At 44.2% G+C, this 15770-nt stretch overlaps 1 protein-coding gene across 1 annotated transcript in view; it reads right to left on the bottom strand.

The window, feature by feature from the left end:
• The window catches only part of SLC9A4 (solute carrier family 9 member A4), a 28998-nt gene extending 16596 nt beyond the window's left edge, over positions 1–12402 (bottom strand). Inside the window, exons 1-6 of the mRNA XM_048494333.1 lie at positions 11956–12402; positions 8935–9194; positions 6601–6818; positions 4692–4894; positions 4466–4552; positions 2831–2901 (exon numbers count right to left, since the gene is read on the bottom strand). Of these exons, the coding sequence (XP_048350290.1) occupies positions 2831–2901; positions 4466–4552; positions 4692–4894; positions 6601–6818; positions 8935–9194; positions 11956–12387 (1271 nt within the window). The 5' untranslated portion in view covers positions 12388–12402. The remainder of the gene's footprint in view (positions 1–2830; positions 2902–4465; positions 4553–4691; positions 4895–6600; positions 6819–8934; positions 9195–11955) is intronic.
• Between the last annotated feature and the right edge of the window lie 3368 nt (positions 12403–15770).

The following is a 15770-nucleotide window of genomic DNA, read 5'->3' as shown; positions in this document are numbered from 1 at the left end:
CTGTTCCATAAACTGCGGGGAATTGCTTCAATGAAGAGGAAAGTCCTGCATGTGTTCACTGCCTTTTTATGTTCCAAAAGGCTACACAAACCATTCCTTGGAGCACTGGAAAAAAAAACTGAACAGTCATTACATTTGACCAGTTATATGAGAAGACCATGCCACATGTGATCTTCCTGATATACATGACTGAAAAGGGCTTCTCTTTGAAAGCAATATTAAAGCTTACTCAGCCATACACAGGGAACGATTTGTCTTATCAGTGATTTCATAGGCATTATCCAATAGGAACTTATTATTGTGTTTCCCCCAAAATAAGATGGGTCTTATATTAATTTTTGCTCCAAAAATGTTTTAGGGCTTATTTTCAAGGGATGTCTTATTTTTTTCTGTGATTTTGCCACCCCCAGGTGACCAGATCAGCTGCACCGGGGAATCTGTAACTAGGGCTTATTTTTGAAGTAGGGCTTATATTTCAAGCATCCCCCAAAAATCCCGAACAACCATGCTAGGACCTATTTTCGGGGTAGGTCTTATTTTTGGGGAAATGGTAATAAAAATATTTTTGTCACTTTTTAACCCCAATTTGGCCCCTGAGACAGCAAATGTTGAATATCATCAATGGCTCCCTTGAGCAAGGAGTCTTTCCGGATGGGTTGCAGGAGGCAGTGGTCTGCCCACTCTTGAAAAGACCATCATTAGATCCGGGCGATCTGGCCAATTACCGCCCCATCTCGAATCTTTCGTTTCTGGGGAAGGTGATTGAGAGAGTGGTGTTGGAGCAGCTTCAGGGTTTCCTGGATGACGCATCGGCCTTCGATCCCTTCCAGTCCGTGCTGAGCATGGGACGGAGACTGCTCTTGTCACCATCACAGATACGCTCTGTATGCAGCTTGACTGAGGCAGATCGGCGCTGCTGGTTTTGTTAGATCTTACCGCAGCATTTGATATGGTCAATCAGGACCTTTTGACCCACCGCCTGGCCACTTCCGGGGTGCGGGGCACTGTCCTTCAGTGGATTGCCTCGTTTCTCCAAGACCGGAGCCAGCAAGTGTGGTGCGGGGATGAAGCCTCCCAGAAGGGCCCGCTTCATTGCGGAGTACCCCGGGGGCACTATTATCCCCACTATTATTTAACATCTATATGCGACCACTTGCTCAGCTGGTATGGAGTTTTGGGCTGATCTGTCATCAATATGCCGATGACACTCGGCTCATTCTGTTGATGGAGGGGGGAGCAGTTGCTGCCCCAGCGGCTCTCCAGCATTGTTTGGAGGCCGTAGCTGGTTGGTTACAGTAGAGCAGGCTGAAACTGAATCCATCGAAGACGGAGATCCTGTGGCTAGGCCACGAGGGAGAGGCTGGGGATTTCCAGCCACCAGTGTGGGAGGAGGTCTCATTGGCGCTGACCTCCTCCATCCGCAGTCTGGGGGTCCACCTGGATTCATCTCTTTCAATGGAGACCCAGGTGGCCCTTACAACCCGAACTGCGTTTTTCCACCTTCGTCAGGCCCGGCGGTTGGCCCCCTTCCTCTCCCAAACGGACCTGGCCACCGTGATCCATGCAACAGTCACCTCCAGGCTAGACTATTGTAACTCGCTTTACGCAGGCCTCCCCTTGCATTTGATTCGGAAATTAAAACTGGTCCAACATGCAGCGGCGCGTTTGCTCACAGGAGGCGCCTTTAGAGAGCATATTCAGCCTGTGTTGCGTCAGCTGCATTGGCTTCCGATTGAATTCTGAATCATCTTCAAGGTGTGGGTTTTGACCTTCAAGGCATTACGCAGCCTGGGACCCTCGTACCTTCGGGACCGCATTACCCCATACGTCCCTACTCAGTCTAGCCTCAGATGGCAGAGGTCTACTCAGTCTAGCCTCAGATGGCAGAGGTACCCAAAGAAGGACTTCTGAACATGACTGGAGTGGACAGGTGGGTTCACATGGGATACACACCGTGTTGCACACAGGATTTGAGTGACAAAAATGGTCATAGCAAGGAGAATGAGTCACATATGACAAGCACTACTAAATTCCACTTTGAGCTTTGAATTCTCTAGAATAGAGGTGCAATAAAAAGGAAATATGTCTGTTTTGCTTTGACAAAGGCTCATGGAAGTGCAGTGATTTGTAAAAATAGAAACCCTACCACTGCTTAGCTATATTAACATTAAAGGTAATCAATAAAGCCATGACAAATAATGGTAACACCCTACCTGAGAAAGAACTGAATGTCTTGAAGAAAGTACAGAACTTGAGGAAGTGCAGTAGCAAATAGAAAAAATATAATGAAGACAAATATACTAGCATGTATTTAACAGCTTGGCAGAGGCTTATCAGGTGAATCAGATGTTTTTCCACATTCCTACATTCCTGCTGGCTGACCTTCGGCCAGTCACAATTCTTCGGAACTCTCTCAGCCCCACCTACCTCACAAGGTGTCTGTTGTGGGGAGAGGAAGGGAAAGGAACTTGTAAGCCACCTTGAGTTTCCTTACAGGAGAGAAAGGTGGGATATAAATCCAAACTCTTCTTCTTCTTCTAACCATCCAGTCAAGAACATTTAAGTGCCTCAAGCTTTCTTAAGAGGAAACAGAGATTTCAGCTGATTACCCCTTACACAGCAGTCCATTGAGAACTCTCACCAAAATCCTAAAAGTCAGTGAACTGTACATAATAATGTTCTGCAGTGGGGGGAAACAGAATTGATGGACATCGCCACCACCTCTTTAGAGAATGGAAGTGCCTTTCAGAATATGGCTGGATGCGATCAATGAGTTTTAGGTTTGACCCATTTCACTACATTAGACAATTTGTTTTGGGGGCATTCTTACTTGTCTCTCAGTTGGTAATGGCTCCAATGTCCACATATGTCTTCAATTCCAGCACTGAAATGGTCCATCAACTAAAAAGACACCACATGAAATAACCAGCCTGAATATAATGTCAAAGTAGTTCCTGTAACACTACTGTTTTTATCCTAGTAATATAATTGCAAGAATGGGAACTACCAAGTTTGTCTGCTTTTTCCCAATTCCCTATTAATTAACACACGTCACCCCGATTGCATGCATCAAAAGCAATGCCTGATTTTAATCACCCTAGAGGATAATAAAATGATTCCTGCTGACCACTGTTAAACTAAAGTTCACACTAGGGTCTAACAAGATTAGCCACAACTGGCTGAATTCAATAGGGTAGCTGTAACGGAAGAGCCCCATGCCAGCAGATCTTCACAGTCTCATGGGCCTGTGAAAATTCAATGTCTGCAGAAGTAGTTGCAAAGCATATCTACCTTGACTAGAATGTTACAGTTACATGGGTAAGGATTATCAATGGAAGAGGGCATGTTTTGCATCAGTTTCAACCCCTTTCTTCTCCAGCTGGAAAGATCTCAGGAAACTGGGTTGGGAAAGACCATATCCACAATCACTCATTAAGGACAGTATCAGTTCCAAGTTGGGAACTACCTGGAGATTTTGGGAGTGGAGCCTGTGGAGGGCAGGGTTTGGGGAAGAAAGAGGAAGGACTCCAATTGAGTACAATGCCATAGAATCCACCTTCTAAAGCAACCTGTTGCTCCAGGTGAACGCATCTCTTCAGGGGCGTACTGCCCAGGGGAACATATGGGGTCAAATGTCCCAGGCTGCAGCAATTTAGTCACGTGTGGGATGGAAAATCGCCCCTCCCACACCCCTCCTTCTTCCCTTGGGTCCATACACTGACTTCAAGTGTCAGAATACCTGGTGCAAAAAAAGTTGCTTGGTCATGGTGGAAGAAGGCAGCCGCCCATACGGGGAGGGGAGCGGAAAACTCAGATTTTGCACCAGACTACATTTTCCCTAGATACAACTCTGCATCTCTGTCACCTGGAGATCAGCTGTAATAGTGGGAGATCTCCAGCTACCATCTGGAGGCTGGTAATGCTAGCTATGTGAACTGCTCTGTATAACGAAGCTTTGAATGCTCTACTGTCCCATCTCTCCACCAAGAAATGTAATTGGCCGCAACTGAAGGAAGGGCTCATGCACTAGAAGCAATTTTATATCATGGAAGTTAGATGTAACTATCATCCAGAGGTGATGATTCATCACTTACTCTAATAGTGAAATGGCTGGCTCCTGTGCCAAGCCCAAAAGCAACATAGCCAGGCCACCAACAGTCAAGGCAGGCATCCCTTACAATATTACTTTGTAAATTATGCAACAGGAAAAGTCAAAACAAATTTAAAAACATAAAGGTGAGGAATAGATATGCTCAAGGAACATAGGGTCCTCAAAGCAAAATCAAAAGAATGGAGAGGGCAAATTAGCCTAATTCAGCCTCTGAGTGCTCATAGAGCTTTGGTAGGGATGACCTGGAGGATTTCCAGTTTGTTTCATCATCTTACAATTCTTCCCAGACTCCCAATTTTTTGTTGTCTCATTTCTCTTGCATAATTAAAAAAAATACATTAAAAAAACTCTTACTCGCGTATGAATTTCTTCATTGATGGACTCTTTCTTATTAGTCTTCTTAACACCGAGGAACTCTACAAGTGGCCTTATGGTAGTTCCCTTTGGAACAAAGAGAGAGGAATACTTTTGACTCTGCATCAAATGATTCATGACATTGTGAACAGCGAGTGTTTACTTCATATTCAATGTCAAAACAAACCCGTCAGACAATGGATTCACTATGAAGAAACCTACTTGCCTGGATGAAAACTGTAAAGTATATCACTACAATAGTAGAAGTTATAAACATTTTCTTTCTAGGGAAGAAAACTGCAGGAAGCAAAAATGCGAGTGAGAAACTGCTGGCTCCTCGTACACCACTGTAGATGATAATAAGCTGGTCTTTAAGAGTGAATCGGGAAGTCCGAAACTTGTTGCTGATGCAAAACAGAAAAAGCACACCTAAGAGAGTAACAAAAACTTTGCAATTAACCAAGAAAAGTAACAAAATGAAAACTATATCCCTAAAGGTGGTTCCATACAATCAATGAATCATTAACACTAGACCAGAGGCGTAGCAAGGGGGAAAAGCATCTGGTGCACTGGTGTATCCTCCACCCCTGCCACGCCCTGGAATGCCCCCGCCCCAAGAACGCCATCACCACACCCCCGCAGGGGGCGCGCCCAGTGCATCGTGTACCCCCCTCCCCGACATCCCCTTGGAGCTACGCCTCTGCACTAGACACAGATTGCTATTTTGTCATACAGTAGCTAAGTATTAGATTTGAATATAGGAAATACAGGTTCAAAACAGCACTAAATTGTTACCTACAAACTTACAACTCTTTGAATCTATATGTACTGTGATCCCTAGAAAATTTAGTTGGATAAGATCACTAGCTATCTTACAGAATAGGCAGCATTCCTCAGAAAAAGTCTAGGAATCTCAGGAAAATCTTTCTTTACAAGATTGGAGAAATCTCACCAATCATGTACACCCAACCAGTGATCTGCTATTTGTATTACAAACCCGCACAATCCTTGTATAGGCAGTTACATAAAATCCAAAATAGCGTTAATTGACAAAACTCACATTTTTCCTCTAATATCTACAGATAAGTCATTTCATTTGTTAATAGTTTAGAAAGATATTCACAGGAATTAACAGAAATGAATAGATTACTGATTTATAACGTCTGTAATTAAGATTTTAAGAAAATCTATTGAGTACAAGGGACAAAGACATCATTTTTAAATGAAAAGCATTCACAGATTTGAAAACTACTGCATCAGCAGAACAGTAGAGTTATGCGGATTTACTTTTTGTCTGAAATGTAGAAAATGGTTTATGACAATTTGTCAACTTAATGCATTTTCAAAATATTATGTGATTAATTGTAATGGATTATCCTCTTCTGAGTATGTATTTTCTAGGTTTTGAAATAAAAAGTAGTGTCAGAAATAAATGTAATATTTTAATAACTTCCTTCTTTAAGAAATTATTCAGCTTAAATTACATGTTCCACTACATTGCCTTTCTAGCTTTAAAATGCATTTACAACTTTCTGCATTCTGTTTGAGTTCTAATTCTGTTGGTAAGGATTCAGGCCTTCTGGTACTGGCTTCTTCCTCTTCAGAGGTGTACTATGCCATATCCTGGCAATCTTAGCCTCATCCTAGCCCTCTCTCATCCTTTTAACTACACCAGTTCCAGCCATAAAAACCCCAACCTTTTTTAAAAAACCAAAAACAATCTACATAATTTATCTCCCAGTTCAACTAGCATGACTGGTTCTGCTATACCTAAAGTCTCCTGAATGCATTGTTGAAATATTGGGTCAGTATAGTGAGATTTTTTTTCTGAGATTTCCAGACTATTCTCATTCAAATGCCCACTTGGGAAACCATGAAAGGAAAAATTAGTTTATATTTGCCATGCAATCTCTTTACATAGCTTTCCCAGTGTTGCTCTTCTTTGGTCAATTTTTTTCTCTCAGCGAAATATGCAGTTCTTCATGAAATGCCCAGGCCAATGGGGTGAACCTGCTGAACACCTTGTTAAACTGGTTATACCAGTCAGTTCTGCATTTTCTAGCCACCCTCTCCACTTAACAATGCTTTTAAAAAATCCATCCACCTGATCTGACTTGATTAAAATACTTCCTTACTTAGTGCCCTCCAAAGCATACAGAAGACCAGAGTGAAGCAAACAAAGGCCCAGTTCCATTCGTGGTTCCGTCCGACTGTGGACACGCCCATGAACACAAAAATCAGTGTCTCACTAATGCTGCTCAGCATCTTCATGAAGTATTTTATTGTCGTATAGGAATTTTGAGAAACATTCTCCTCTACGTATTTCTTCATGGTCACTGCACATGCAGTTATCCTGTTAATTCAGAAACATCAAGGAAAGGATGAAACCACTGGAAACAGTACAATAAAAAAGGAGGAAGAAAAATATATGGTTTTTCCATTGCACTAGCAACTTATGGATCATTGTTCTGGGATTCTTTTTGTCACTCTTCTCAACTAAATGTATTTAAAGTGGTCCTTTAGGCTTTCATTCATTGTACAACAAAATCCTGGTTTAAGACTGGATCCATCCATGTACATAGTGGCCAGATTGTCCCTGCTGACCTACATGTGTTTTCACAGCCAAATCCATGGCCCATCTTTTATACAGAATCCTCATATGGATAAGTAAGTGCCTTCAACCAGGTTATTGAGAGGATGCAGTCTTTTTTTTTTTTTGCACTGCACCCTAGGTGTTCCTAACTCAGTGGCGTTCCCAGGCAAACTGGCGCCCTGGGCAAAATCTTAGTTTGATGCCCCCCCCCCCATGGGCAGAGAAGCCCGGCCACGGCACTCACCCTTTCCAGACGGCTCACAAATTCCAAAGGGGGGACGCACACTCCGCGTTCCCAAGAGCTACCCACCCCCCTTCTTCCTCCCATCCAGCTGCACTTTCTAGGGGGGGTGGCCATCTAGGTGCCCCACACGAGGGAGAGGGGAAAGGCAACAGCATCCCCCTCCCACGCAGCCCCTCCACAAGCAGGTGCGCGGCACGGCAGGGGGGACGGGGAACGGAAGGGCTGCTCTGCCCTTCCGGAGAAACCTGAAACCTCTTGCAAACACCAGGGGCTGCCCCACTGGATTGGATTGACAGGATTATATACTCAATGAGGAATGGGTAGGCACATCCCTCAAGACCTGGCCCCCTCCCAAGCTTTGGACACAACTGCCCCGGGGCTTGATCTTGCCGCCCAGCCCGACGTCTCCCTAGCGCTGGTGGCAGGCGGCGGACGGGCGAGTGAGTGTGCCTTGCCCGGGAAGGGGGCCCTGGCTGTCGGCCTGCTTAGCGGCTTCTTCTGGGGGGGCGGGGTCAAGCACAATGGGAGGGGGCGGCTCTGGGACCAGACAGGCAGCCGTCGCCGCCAGAAGCCAAGCTAGCCCTCTCCGCCTGCCTAAGTTGCAGCCCAAGGCAAGAGCTCCACCTGTCGCCCATCCCCCGCCCCAGAGGCGGCGGCGGCGGCGCTGGCTCTTGAGGTGCACGAGCCCTGCGGGCGGCTGGTCAAGATTTCTCCAGCTGATGAGGGCTGATGAGCCACCACCGACCCCCCCCCCTCAGCCCTTCAAGTGGCCCGTGAGGAGCAGAGGAGGGCTCTGGCACGCTCCCTCCACAGCACCAGGCTCTGCTGCCTGTCCACTCCAGTCTCCGGCACGTTGGAGCCTGGACCAGCCCGACTCCTGTCTCCTTCCCTTTCTCCCTCTCCCGCACACATGCGCGCAGGCATGGGCTCTCCCAGGCCAGACCGCTGCGGCTGTTCCAAGCCAGTCCCGGGGGAGCTGCGCGTGCGGGGGGCCAGAAGGGATGCCCTCTGCGTGGTCCTAATGCGCTGCCTTGTGGGCCAAGGGGGCCGGCCGCCTGGCCGTGCAGGGAAAGATGGTGGGTGGGGTCAGGGCAGCCACACGAAACTGCGGAGGCGGAGCTAGCTCTCCCCCGTCCTGAGTGACTGCAGGCAGCAGGCTGCTCGGGTGGCTTGTGGGCCGGGCGGCAGGCGGCCACCATGCAGAGTGGGCGGGGCTGATCAAACATTGTGTCGCCCATCACGTGACATATAATTTCTACGCCCAAGGCAGCTGCCCATTCTGCCCAATGGGCGGTCCGCCTCTGTCCTAACTCCGTGCCTTAGAACTGGGCAAGGGTTCCTGGAAACCAGGACATGGATTCAGTCCATAAAGTTCTGACTACACTGCACTTTTTAAGTGATTATCCTCATTATATCACTGCCTTGCTCTCAGATTCCTATACAAGTAAGTAGCCAGAGCCAACTGAAGAAAATAACATCTACTGGTATTTCTTTTGACTCTCTCCTACGTTTGGAAGGGAGCTGGCTTTTAAATAGCATCCTAGGTATAGAACAGCAGTCCTGGCACAAATGGAAAATAACAGTCTGTTCTGATGTGGCTCCTGAGTAAACGGAGCTTGCTTTTATACTCACGCCAAAATGCCCGAAATGTAAACAGTCTCTGCAGCTAAGTATGACAAATAGCTGAACATGAAGACAATGAGCGGTTCAATGGCAGAAATGTTCCGTGTGAATCGGGTTGTGAACGCAGCTGCAAACCCAAAGATGATGCCAAACAGCAGCCCACCGAGACCCACCACAAAGAAGCGAGCAAATCCAGCCAAGATGTCAATTGACTTGATGTCTTCATATTGGTGCATCTGAGTAAAGCTAATGAAGATGTTGTATAAGACCTGCATGGGGAAGTAATAAAATGATAGCTGTAACTTTGATATCCAGCAATGCATGTGGCAGGCATCACCTAGATGAACTGCACTAACATGTTATGTTAAGCAATAACATAAGTCATCTGGTATTTATTACTCCTTCAGATTTGTTCACACTTATACTCTGTCATGCTCATTCATCTCCTACCTAGAATTTTGAAAATCTAGATCCCACAATCCATAGACCAAGCACAATAATAATGTTGGAGGTTTTGCAAAGAAACACGTTTCACAACTTTCAATTTCCTCAGTTAATTTTTAAAAGCATTTTTGGAGAGAAAGAAGGGTTTGGATTTATGCCCCCTCCCATCTCCTGTAAGGAAACTCAAAGGGGATTGCAAACTCCTCTCCCTTTTCTCCCCATAACAGACCCCTTCTGAGGTAGGTGAGGCTGAGAAAGTTCTGAAGAAATGTGACTAGCCCCAAGTCACCCAGCAGGAATGTAGGAGTGAGGAAACAAATCTGGTTCACCAGATAGGAGTGCACCTACTCTTAACCATTACACTACGCTGGCTCTTGTGTGCTGATGCATTAATAGAATTATTGCTATTCTAGTGTAGTATTAATATGATTGTTGCTTTTCAAACAGCATATGCTCATAATATGTGTGTAACAATGTACTGTCAACCAGCTGATTAAGAGCTGGGCCGTACATGAGACATTGTTCTTGACCTATCCCCAAGTCTGCCCTGAGGACATTCAAGCAGAATGCAGTGGGAGAACTCCCTGGCTCCTGCCCACATCCAATAGTAAAAGAGGCACGGGCAGAAGCAGCCCCTTTGGGGTAAGACATGAACCCACAGCCAGATACCAGTACAGTGACCCTGCAGCCCTCCAGCTGAGTGAGATGTGGAAAGCCAGATGCCACCTTGCTTACCTCCCTCATCCCCAGAGCCTCAGGAACAGAGGCGGCGGAGAACAACTTATTTTTATATAACTCATAGATAGGTAGACAGAGATTATACTCTGTGTACAACAGACCCCTATACATTGAAGAATGACTAGATATGATGAAGTATATAAAATGTTAAGTTTACCACAGACAGCATTCTTGCTGCTTGCCAACTTGATGGGAGAAAGTTTGCTGCTTGCCAACTTGACTGGAGAAAGTCACAGGATAACTCTTGATATCCTGGACTTACCCAACGGGAGATTGTGCATTATTATCTGTTCACAGAGCGGCTTTTTCTACCTGTGACTGGGGTACTATTGGATTTAAGACTGGTTCTGTGCATTTAAAGACTGCCTTAAGGCTTGCCCTTTATATTTAGTTACTGTTGACTTACAGCGATAATGATGATGTCCCAATAGAAGCGTCCATGTTTGTAAGGCCATACTATTGAAACATCTATATTTATGCTTTGTATTGGATAGCAGGGATTGGCCATAAGTGGAGCCTACGGAAGGGACCTCTGTATTTATTGTTCATATATTGTGCTTTGGACTTTCACATAGAGCATTTTTGGTATCACTAAAGCACCTGACACTTCACAGGGTATTTGTGATATTATTAGCATCTTAGATACAGTGGTTACTTTCCTTTTTTTGCCTTTGTAAGCAGCTGCAAAGGGCACAACTGCTTGGAAGCAATGTGTTGAATTGCTGCTGACCTTGTGGCTCCTGGTTTGAACTACTTGACTTTGGCCTAAACCTCTGGACTTGTGTTTTTGGTTTACCCTTGGGCTTGTCACTGTGAGTCTTGGAACTTCTGTGGTTTGACTATGGAAATTGGGCTCTGTATGTGTGCATGAGAGTAGGTTCTGGGGAACCGTCTTCTCCTCCCTGGCCTTATATCCCTTTCTCCACATTCAGTGTGCTCCCTGCCCCCACACTCATGCATTTCCCTTTGTGGTCCCTTTAAGGCCCCCTCCTTCCCCCCAGCTGTTCTTGATTGGCAGTGTCTTCTGGAGGCAGTCCCATGCAGAGTAGAACAAGTGAGCTGAATCTTTCTGCCTTGCCTTCTGCAGCCACAGCTTCACGCTAGCCATGACTTGCTGGTCTCTCTGAGCTGGGGCTGCTGTGGTGCTGCTTGCATTCAAAAACAGGAGTTTAAAGTTATGTGTGTATATCTTCTAACCAAAGGACCCTGTGGCAGTGGTTTCACACCACAACCTTTCTATTTATTAGGATAACACCAAGGTTTCTTCATGGTGCCATTCAGCCAAAACTGCTGAAGCCCTTTGGTATGAATAACTGCTGCTCTTGTATTAATTAGTACCTACTGCAGCAATGTCCCCTGCCAGTGTCTTAATTGAACATGCTGTGTATTTATACTGGAAAAAGATACTTTTCCTGTCCATAAAAATCTTTTCTACAAGTATTTCAAGGGACAGTACAGGAGTGCCAGTACAATCCTAAATGAGACCCTTCTAAGCTTGTGGACTTCAATGGACTCAGGACTTCAGTGGACTCTAAGCTTGTGGACTCAGTGGATTCTGCTTAGGACAGCACTGTAAATGTCCAGTGGAAATAGTAAGAGCATTTAAAAACATAGCTTTGCTTAAGGACAAACCATTTATGTACAAAAATTGTTTGTGAAGATTCAGAACAGTCCAGTCAACAAGAAGATGCTTGTCTCACTCCTGCCCTGGACCTAGTTCCTTGTACATCCTTTTAATGAAAAGCAAAAACTGGCTACTATTGAAAGCAGTGTACCTCTTCTGACCTCTATTGCTGCCAAATAACTATAAGCCTGACATAAAATGCTGTAGGACACAACAGTACTTACCACAGTTATTCCATCATTCAACAAAGATTCCCCAAATATCATCATATAAAGCTGTTCATTAACAGACATCTCCTCAAAAATGGCCAGGACTGATGCTGGGTCCACAGCGGAGATCATGCTGCCAAACAGCAGACTGTCGAGTAAATTCACATCTTGGAGGCCAAAAGCTGCAACACGGCAAACCCCGTACATTGAGAATCCAATCCCAAAGGCATTTATGAGGGACCCCAGAGCAGACCACCAAAGAATAGATCCAAAATTTTCAAAAAATGGACGGGTAGGCATAAAATACCCTCCCTCCAAGATAATGGGTGGCAGGAGGTACAGGAAATAAATGTTTGTATTCATGACTGGTGGGGACTTGTGATGTGTCCCAAAAATAATCCCACCAACCAAGACACCTATTGCAATGAGGATGCAGCTCTCTGGCATGAGATGGGGCAGTCGATGGTACAGATGGAAACCTTGCATAAAAGACAGAAAATCCAAAATCATATTAGTGAGGGGGCTCTTCTTGATCTCAGACACTAGCATGAAATGCATAGTCTAATGGTTACAGTGCAAGACTATCATACAGGTGGTCCAGTTTCAAATCTCCACTGAACCATGAAAACATTCTGAGTGACCTCTAGAGTTACCAATTGAAGCCTGGCAAAATGGTGGTAGGGTTGGGGACATGGGATTGGGTAACATTGACTGCATCAATAAACTGCATCACTAATTGGCTGCATTTTTAATTGACTATATCATAATGTCATTTCCCCAGAAAAGACAGTAATGACATAGGGTAGCCTCTAAGAACCCACCAGAAACTCTGGGGTAAAATCATAGAATTTCCAACAATTCCTAGAGTAGCCTTACATAACTGCTGAGTTTTCCTCAGAAGTGACATAGCAACACTGACATCAGCCCTCAGACTAGTCAGTCTTTCAGCCTAACCTACCACATAGGTAGGATAAAATGGAGGCAGGGAAAATAATGTTGTTAGTCTACGTTGAGTTTCCACTAGTGAGAAAAATTGAGTATTAAATGAATAAAAACCCAAAAGGGTCAGAACATCACTGTCTTGCTGGAAACTGAGAAAACATATTTGAATTTTTAAATATGGCAGTGGTATTCACCTCATCTGAAAGACACATCTTAGCAACCAAAATATGTTGGAAACTTAAGAAAGATGAGAACTAATGCAGCACAATCCAGCAAACTTAAGCATTTGCTTAACTTTCTGAAACCAATGAGACTGAAAAGTGCTTAATTTTTCTAGCCCCTAATGATGCAGGAAAAGAAATTCTGAAAATATTATTGTCATACTTGTGTACCTTTAGAGAGAAGAGGCTTTCTCTCTGGCATGGAGAATACAGCGATATGTCACAAACTCGCAGTGAAATCCCAGCCAGGCACATTTTCTTGCACTGCCTTAGAGCCAGCAGATAATGAGCTGTGATAAGGCCATTACTTTGTTTGTCAGGGAGTCGAGAGTATCAAAAAGAGCACAATGCAGTTAGAGTGAATAATTTAAGGGGACTGCCTGGAACTGGTTTTTGGGGGCATTAGCCACAGTCTCTTTTCTGCAACAGGGGACTACTGTCACATTGGGGAATGGTGCTCAGAAAAGTCTGAGATGGCAGGCCAAAATCACATGTGGCTTCTGAGCCTCAGAATATCAGAGCTCTAAAAACAAGCCTATAGGTAAATCCAGAACTGCTGAGGAGGCATAAAATCAGGGGAGTCTTATGCCCCATCACCTCTGAAATAAGTTAAAAATCCTTTTGAGAGTATCTAAATATATTTTGTGCCAAGAACAATATCTTCTGTGAAAGCTGAGGCCAACACTACTCAGAAGTGCAGAGTTCTTTTCGCTTCCTAACCACACATATTTACATACATGGTATTAAAGAGATAATTTAAGGCCCTCTCCTTCCCCCCAGCTGTTCTTGATTGGCAGTGTCTTCTGGAGGCAGTCCCATGCAGAGTAGAACAAGTGTACATGGAAGAAGTGATTTGTGGGCAGTTATAGCTTAGTAATTTCCTATTTTAGTATCATATGAACTAATTATCGCTATCTCCTCCCCAGTCCCCAGTTTTCCCAACACATTTTTGAAACCCATTGTTCAGCCTTATGTTCTGCGACTTTTCATAACACAAAAATCCAGGTACATAACTGAAAACTGCAAGGGACTCCCACCACAATCATAAACAAATGAGTTTGCCATGGATAGCTGATGATATGCCATTTTGCAAATATATGGCTCCTTCTAGGACTTCTAGGCTTATTTGTAGTAACTTTGGCATGTGTAAACTGGATATGAGAGGCAATCATGGGCAGAAAATAATCAAATGATCAAAAGATCATTTTACATTTAGCATGTAGTTAATTTCCATGTTATTTTTATTTTTTAGTCTGGTAAATATACCACCTCCTTCAAGCTACAGATTTAACCACTGAGGCATACCATGTGGTATATACCTAGAGGTATGTGGGAAGGCTCTTTATAATAAAGCTATTCAAAATAAGCCTCCTTAGATTTAGGATTTAGCCCCTCCCCAAGGTAGTCACATGCCTCACCTTAAATTATCAGGCTATCAAAAAAAAATCTTTTGCCACAAAATAATATAGAGGACATGAACAAATTATGTATTATAATGTTATGACATTAATGCTAGGGTTTTGATAATAAATACATTTACTGTATAATCCTATGCAGAGTTACTCCAGTCTAAGCCCACTGAAATTAATAGGCTTAAACTGGAGTAACTCTTTTTAGGATTTTGTTGTTAGTTGCCTTAGTCCAAGGGTCTAAGAAAAATAGTCTATATTTTGAAATGTTTTACAGAGGGGTTGTTTTTGTTTGATGAAAATTGCATACTTTGCACTTTAATGACTGCTCCTACATGAAAACCGAAGAAGACTATCTTACCTATTTTTGCAAGGGACGCCAGAAGTATCCAAAGGGTGACTTCATACGGGATTTGTACATATTCATAATCAACTGTGAAAACATGAAGTTTCTCATCTCGTCCTGATTCAGTGGCATCCAATGGGCCAGGCCCATGAGAAGTGGTAACATTACCATGTGCGAGATCCAAAGACGCTGTAGCAAAATAACCCCCCTTCGCTGAGAGTAACAGCAGCCAGCTCAAAACATTCAGACATACAAGTTTCAGAATTCCCATGTTGAAATTCCTTTGACTTCTGTATGAAGTACATGCTGTACAAATGTACTTAGAGCATTATTTTTCTGCTATTGAAAGCTTGTTATACTCCTGGGCTCTTATTGATCATGCGGAAGACTGGTGGAGTATCTGATATTCAGTTTCTTCCCTTTCATGCTGAGATGGAAACTGAAATTAATCTGAAAAAGAAATCAGGTATTTGCAAACTTCTACAATCTAAGCATGGCTTTCATTCAGAGTCTCTCACTCCATCTGGAAGGAAAGAAATACAGCTTCATGCTCAACACCTTCTTATTGTAGACTGACCTACTGCAAAGACTCACCCAGTCACAAGAATATCAATGCAACTTGCTCCCCTCTTCTATCTCCTGTACTACCTTGCTCCTGGTATACCTGAGTTCAGTCATTTGTGACTTTGCAGCTTGCTAGTACACATGTACATGTCAAATACGGCAGAGACATCTAGTGGCCACCAACAAGTGTTACAGCTGATGTATAGCCAAAGGCTTTCACAGCGCGATTCAACTGGCTGGTGTGGGTTTTCCAGGCAAGGTAGCTGTGATCTGGTAGTGTTTGCTCCTCGCCCGCATCTATGACTGGCATCTTCAAAGGCATGTCGCAATAAGATGTGTTTCTCTTCA

Source organism: Sphaerodactylus townsendi, linkage group LG04 (genome assembly GCF_021028975.2).
Source record: "Sphaerodactylus townsendi isolate TG3544 linkage group LG04, MPM_Stown_v2.3, whole genome shotgun sequence".
NCBI classification, from domain to species: domain Eukaryota; kingdom Metazoa; phylum Chordata; class Lepidosauria; order Squamata; family Sphaerodactylidae; genus Sphaerodactylus; species Sphaerodactylus townsendi.
This window is presented reverse-complemented; position numbering and strand designations above follow the sequence as displayed.